The sequence below is a fragment of the Bubalus bubalis genome, chromosome 4, assembly GCF_019923935.1.
Source record: "Bubalus bubalis isolate 160015118507 breed Murrah chromosome 4, NDDB_SH_1, whole genome shotgun sequence".
NCBI classification, from domain to species: Eukaryota; Metazoa; Chordata; class Mammalia; order Artiodactyla; family Bovidae; genus Bubalus; species Bubalus bubalis.
Genome location: NC_059160.1, coordinates 128,665,992 through 128,672,895, shown reverse-complemented (window position 1 = coordinate 128,672,895; position 6,904 = coordinate 128,665,992). Strand labels below are relative to the sequence as shown.

Sequence of the window (6,904 nt, the reverse complement as noted above, 5' to 3'; positions counted from 1 at the left end):
CAGTGTAGCTCACACAGCCCAAAGCCCTAGAGCGGGTATATCAACCCAGGCTCTGACTGCATGGTTCAGTTTTAACCACTGCGCCATGCTGCCGGTATGTAGTAAAAATCTGGATAAGTATGTTGAATGAAAGATTTCTGCTGCTGCTGCTACGGCTGCTGCTGCTAAGTCACTTCAGTCGTGTCCGACTCTGTGCGACCCCATAGACTCCTGCTACGGAACGTCAAAGATCACAAAAGGCCCAGTCAGAAAACTGAAATCCAGCACCGAGCCAAGTACAGACCACAAGCCTCCAACAGATCAGGACCGCACGGCGGAGGGGCGGGGCTTCGCTGCCTGGGGGCGGAGTCATCGTTTCGCTTTCCGGCAAGCTTGTACCTCTTCTCTTGCCGTAGTGCCTGAAACCGGAAGTTCGCGTGAGGTGTGCTCTACATTTCCGGCCGAGAGCTGGGCTTCTTGGTACCCATGTGGGAGCTGCTGTGAAGATTCATTGGCTTCTGAGTCCAGTCCAGAGTCGAGCTCTGGGTAAGCAGGGGCTATGAGTCGGGGCGGTATGCAGGGGAGGGTAAGATGTCCTCGGCTTTTCGAGTCTCCGCGGTGTTGAAGCTGAGAAACGCTTGGCGCGGCCCTCGGGGATGTCATTAGCTATTATCGCTGTTGCTTTAAGGTTTGCACGTTTGGCGTATGGGGGTTCCTGGACAGCAGGTGATGTGTCCGCAGCCGCGCTGAGTGCGGAGGAAAGTTGCTTATACGTGAGACATTTGCTGTTTGCCCGTTACGCCGTCTTACTATTTTGTAGAGGGTTCTCACGGTGGGTCTGTTTCTTAACCTGTGTTTTTAGAAGTCTGCCAACGTGAAAGATGACGTCCTTAGCGCAGCAGCTGCAACGACTCGCCCTCCCTCAGAGTGACTCCAGTCTCTTATCTAGAGATGAAGTTGCCTCTTTGTTGTTTGACCCCAAGGAAGCGGCCACCATCGACAGAGACACCGCCTTTGCCATTGGTGAGCTGCCTTTTAACTTAGAAAAAGCCCTGGGAAGCATGTGTTACCCCGATGTTGCTGTGTTTTCTGATCCGCTCTCTTAGCGGTTTGTAACTTGCTAACTCGACTTATGTTGTTAAGGGAAAGAGAATGGCAAATAACTACGTTCTAGATGCATAAAATGTGTATAGGTAGCCGTATCTGAATTTCACACCAAGGTTGGGGGGAGTCATCTAAGGTGTAGAAAGGAAGAGGCTGGAAGCAGAGGTTAGGGGGTCAGGGAGGGGTCTTCCAAGGACTGGCCTAGTTATTGTGCTGAAATTGTATTGGAAAAAAAAGAAAAAAGGCCCCCTGTCTGGAGGTACTTTTTCTTCTCCTTGGTGAGATGAAATTTATTTTTTATGTTGGATAGAAATCTATGTTTGGGACTGTATTATTCTAAAAGAGAGAGTGTTAGAGAAAACTAAAACTGTAAAAGAAGTGCGAGGTGAGTTTACTTGCTAAGAATTGTTAAATAAACTGGAGTTTTCCTAGGATGCACTGGCCTGGAAGAGCTGCTTGGAATTGATCCTTCCTTTGAGCAGTTTGAAGCACCGTTGTTCAGCCAGCTAGCAAAAACCTTGGAGCGCAGCGTTCAGACCAAAGCAGTGAACAAACAGCTGGATGAAAACATTTCATTGTTTCTTATTCACTTGTCTCCTTACTTCCTGCTGAAGCCTGCACAGAAGTGTCTGGAGTGGTTGATCCACAGGTAGCAAATGAAATTACAGAAATAATTATGGGATGATAACATTGATGTTTTTAAGTAATGAGAACATTTATTAATTGAGGTAATACGGTTTGTATTGGGTGAGATAAGCATGTCCTTCTATGTTGAACTCATTTTTATTGATAGTGAAAAGTAAAACTACTTTTTAGAAGATCTTGAGTAAATAGTCTAACCTCATTAGTTCTAAGGGACTTATGTCACTTCGCTATTACAAATTGCTACTGCATATTTGGGGCAATGAGTGTTATTGAACTTCTTGCCAAAATAACAAAAATGGTAGCTTGGGAAGAGAATAATAACTTAAGAAAAGCAGTAATAGCTAATGTGTATGGAACACTACACCAGGCTGGATGGTAAGCATGTATGTGTTACCTCAGTGCTTACAACATTCCTATGGGGGAGGTGCTTCTTTTATCCCCATTATACAATTGAGAAAACAGGTGTAGAAAGTTAAGCTGGCAGAGCCACATGACTAGTAAGCGGTGATATAAATTTGTTTCCAAGGTGTGATCTTTCATCTCCTTTTGAAATTGTCTTAAGTTTACTCAGTTTATTTTCTCATTTATTTACATCACATTGGTATCACATCATAGTTAACACATTTTTTTTTTTCTTATGTATATTTTAAAAGTAGAAAGGCTTCCACTTCATTAACTGGAGGCATGGAGGTAAGGGAAGCCAGTGAGTCATTGAGAAAACATAGTTTAACCTGGATCTTCTGATTATCACATCCTTAGATTCTTCAGACAAAAAAAGTCAAATTTGTACTATTTCCTTCTGTCTTCTAGCATTTAATTTCCCCCAAATAGATCATTATTGTAAGGAGTACTTTTTGCCTTTGGTTTTGCATTTATTTATTCATGTAACTTATTTATTTAGCAAACATTAAGTTCAATACAAGGATAAATATGCTGCCCTTTCTTACCATTGTGAAATAAATGCCACAGTAAGGGTGTACACAAGGTTTTGGGAGTGTATGGTGATGCCTGAAGTAGTTGAATAAAGCTTCATGGAGGAAGTGATGTCTTGGCTAGTACTAAAGCCCTAATATAGAACTAATAAAAGGCAAGAGGTATGGTGCTATAAGAGAGAAGGGATAGGAGAGCTTAGACAGACAGAGGGATCACTTGGCTGGGAGAATTAAGAAAAACATCTTGAGAAAGAAGCCTGGAAAGGATTTAGATCTTAAAGGCTGCTGCTGCTGCTAAGTCGCTTCAGTCGGGTCCGACTCTGTGGGACCCCATAGACGGCAGCCCACCAGGCTCGCTGTCCCTGGGATTCTCCAGGCAAGAACACTGGAGTGGGTTGCCATTTCCTCCTCCAATGCATGAAAGTGAAAAGTGAAAGTGAAGTCACTCAGTCGTGTCCGACTCTTAGCGACCCCATGGACTGCAGCCTACCAGGCTTCTCCAGCCATGGGATTTTCCAGGCAAGAGTATCTTAAAGGCTAGAAAGGATTTAATGAATCTGACAGAATTAATAAATCTCTTGTGTTAATTACGTGGCATGACCATTATCAAGTTTTGTAAAATTCATGGACAAATTAAATATGCTTGTAATTACATAATTTTTGTATTCAAAGAAGGCAATATGATTTTCTTTGTAATTAGTCTTCTGGTTTTAGGATCATGATATTAATAGTTAGGTAAACTGAGGAAACAGCTGTGGAAGGTGAATTTTGGAGAACAGAGAGGAATTGAGTGTTGCCTAGTTGACCCAGTTTGGTTTTCTGTTGGTTTGACTGCAGTGATCCCAAAATCATGTTAATGTAATAAATGGGTTTTTTTTAAGTTGAGAAAAAGTGAATGGATGTCAATTTTGATATTGAATATTTAAAAATATTACTGCATAAGAATTGGCCAACCCTATTGAATACTTTAATGCCTGTGCTTTAAGTGTGCTATACCTTGCTTCTAGTTTTATCGTTGTTTTAGGTGGGTTTAGGTCACTGATGTACCATTTGGGCATGTAAGGAAATACATGCTTGTAAGTTTTGTATCAGTTTGAATTGTTTGCTTCTTTTTTTCCAGGTTCCATATCCATCTTTACAATCAAGATAGCCTCATTGCTTGTGTTCTGCCATACCACGAGACAAGAATATTTGTGCGGGTTATACAGCTTCTAAAAATTAATAATTCAAAGCACAAATGGTTCTGGTTATTACCAATTAAGGTATGATTGTTGAATGACATGTATCTGTATTAATTGCAAGGCTTCATAAAAGGTATTATTTGGAAAAAATAAAGCCATTGGTGTTCGTTCCTAAGAGTACACCAAGTATTACCTCCATCCCTTTTATTTCCTAGCTTCCATTTGAAACTAGTATGAATAATAGCTGGCTTTTATTTGGTATGTGATAGTAGAATAGGCAGTTTGTATTTTATTATCTTTGATTCTCACACACAAAAAAAACTTTACAGATGAATACAGGTTCAGAGAATTAAGTTACTCACCAAAGTTCAAGCAGCTCTAAAGTGGCAGAGTCAAGATTTGAATCTTTAGATCTGATTCTAAAGCTTGTCTTTCCATTATACTATGCTGTCTGGCGTTTAGAATTTTGGAACTGAAAAGCTTAAAAAAGCTAGGTGAAGAAAAGCATAAAATACTTAGAAAAAGTAAAAAAAAAGAAAGACTTGAAGGACATCAGGAAATTATTGTTGTGAAGAAGATGCTAAGAATTAATTTACAGATAAATAATAGGATGATTGCCTTACAGGAAGGCTCTGGCTGAGATCACATAGCGTAATTTTATAGGAAAACAACTGACTTGCCATTACCACCTTGTTTGTAACTATAGTAAAGAAAGTAGATGTATGTTGTTAGCAAGAATTTTGTTAAGTGTTGAGTGGTGATTTGGGCCAGCAGGCAGCAAATGGGATGAAAGTAGGCTAATAGGCTGTGACCTTGGAACGAGTAACTTTCTGATGACAGGTGGTCCATGATCAGAATTAGTAAAGAGAAAGGAATGGAAATTTTAATTAGAAGAAGAAAAGAATTTGGATGTAAAGCACTTAAACTAAAGAATATTCAGGAAGAGAAGGCCAATCTGTAGTAAAGCCTACCAAACTTTTACTCATTTTGCTAGTAACATTATTTTTTTCCCTAATCTACACACAGACCCTGCTGTTCTCTAGACACACTTATTTTGGGTATCCAAACCACACTTATCTATTACAATTTGCTGCAAATTATCTTTTCATTGATCTATTCAAAATTTATTGAGCACTTACATATGCCATGCACAGTGCTAGGTCGTGGGAAGAGCAGTATAAGTTGACTGGGTTCCTAGTCTGTTTCTGTTACTAGTGTTATTGTAAAGCAGTGACAAAACCATATCCCATTGACTCAAAAACCAAGTCTAAATGATAGAGTTACTAAGAATCTAGAGAATCTGGATTTAGATAAATACATATCAAAATGCAGCACATGATAAGTAACCATTTTTCACTGAGTACCTCCACACACATTGCAGGCCCTTCTCTTTTGAATTTCTTAAGTTTGCACAATTTTATATGTTAATCTCTTCTTTACCACGAGTTATAATGGAAGACTATATTTTGTTAATGAACTGTAGCAGTTTGAAGCTGTTACTTTGATAGGTACTTAAATGATGAGTTGGTGAATTATCCTTAGTTAACAGTTGGTTCTTTCTGTCTGTAACAGCAATCTGGAGTGCCCTTAGCTAAAGGAACTTTGGTTACCCACTGCTACAAAGATCTTGGATTCATGGATTTCATTTGTAGTCTGGTGACAAAATCTGTGAAGGTGAGTAGTACACTGTTTCATGAACGTGTGATTCCATTAGAAGGTTGTTTCCTCGGCCTGGAGAAAGCAAATGGCCTTTTGGAGTAATAGTGGGACTTTGAAGAAGTGCCTTTTGTCAAGTGATCTCCTCTTTTGGAACATGAGCAGCTAGATCAGTCTTTCATCCTCAAAACTGTTTTTCTATAAAAATAAATTATTGTCTTCCTTACTAAATTCTTTACAATGACTGTTTAAACAAAGACACAGTCTAAAAATGTCAGGAAGCTTGTTTATTCTTGCCATGTTTAATTGAACTGTTAAATGTATTTGTCTAATATGGTAAAATTAGTGTCAGCCTGAAGTAGTTGAGAGCTATAAATATTTTTATACTTAAATCTCATTAGCTTTTCACTTCTGAATGTGTTTGGTTTGTGATTTTTGTTCCAGGCTTTTGCTGAGTATCCTGGGAGTTCCAGTCAGTTGAGGGTGCTCTTAACTTTCTATGCCTCTACCATCGTGTCTGCTCTGGTGGCTGCCGAGAACTTATCCGACAATATAGTTGCCAAGCTGTTTCCATATATTCAAAAGGTTGGCCCTGCTTATGTGTAAAATAGATTATTTTGTACTGGAAGAAATTTTCTTGCTTTTGAAAATTTCACTTAGGCATAAATATTTTTACATTGGCAGTTTATTTCAGATGGTTGATGAAATTTAATTTTTAGGTAAAAAAAATGACTTCTTAAAAACTTAGCAGAGTGGAATCTTAGTTAGGGAGCTCCTTAAGAATGAACGCTGGGGGACTTCTGGCTGGTCCAGTGGTTGAGATTTGGGCTTCCAACGCAGGGGGTGCAGATGCAGTTCCTGGTCAGGGAGCTAAGATTCCACATGCCTTGTGGCCAAAAAACCCAAAACAGAAGCAATATAGTAACAGATGCAGTAAAGGCTTTAAAAAATGGTCTAAATCAGAAAATCTTTGAGAAAAAAAAAGAAAAAGTGAAATTGTTTTTAAAAGAGAATGGATTAGAAAATCTCTTCAAGGCAGAGGCTGTCTTTTCATTCCTTTTGTATTGACTTCTTGATGTTTCTCCTGCCCTAGTGCCTCATAGCCTCCTGCCTTTCCAGGTCCCCCATAGACGAACTGCAAAAGCCCCCCCCACCAGTGTCCCCAAATTATTGTCTTTAATCAGATACTGTTTTGTTTCTGATTGAAGTCTCCCTTACACAGGTGGATGTTTGCATATAAAAGAAGACTCCTTTGCTCCTTTTAGCATGTGTAGTGGATGTTTGAGTTAGGAGACCTTCTGAGATCCCTTCTGTCATCTGAGAGTCTTGTCTCATTTCCATGTCCCCTCAGGAAAGGGGGCCAGCATCTTGATTTTTCACTTCCGAGGAGTGTTGACTCTCAGTGTG

At 39.6% G+C, this 6,904-nt stretch overlaps 1 protein-coding gene across 1 annotated transcript in view; it reads left to right on the top strand.

Annotated features, from left to right (window-relative positions):
- The first annotated feature begins 371 nt into the window (after positions 1-371).
- Positions 372-6,904, top strand: part of HEATR1 (HEAT repeat containing 1) — a 51,017-nt gene continuing 44,484 nt past the window's right edge. The window contains exons 1-6 of the mRNA XM_044942055.2: positions 372-525; positions 842-1,002; positions 1,516-1,732; positions 3,781-3,922; positions 5,414-5,515; positions 5,942-6,082. Of these exons, the coding sequence (XP_044797990.2) occupies positions 861-1,002; positions 1,516-1,732; positions 3,781-3,922; positions 5,414-5,515; positions 5,942-6,082 (744 nt within the window). The 5' untranslated portion in view covers positions 372-525; positions 842-860. The remainder of the gene's footprint in view (positions 526-841; positions 1,003-1,515; positions 1,733-3,780; positions 3,923-5,413; positions 5,516-5,941; positions 6,083-6,904) is intronic.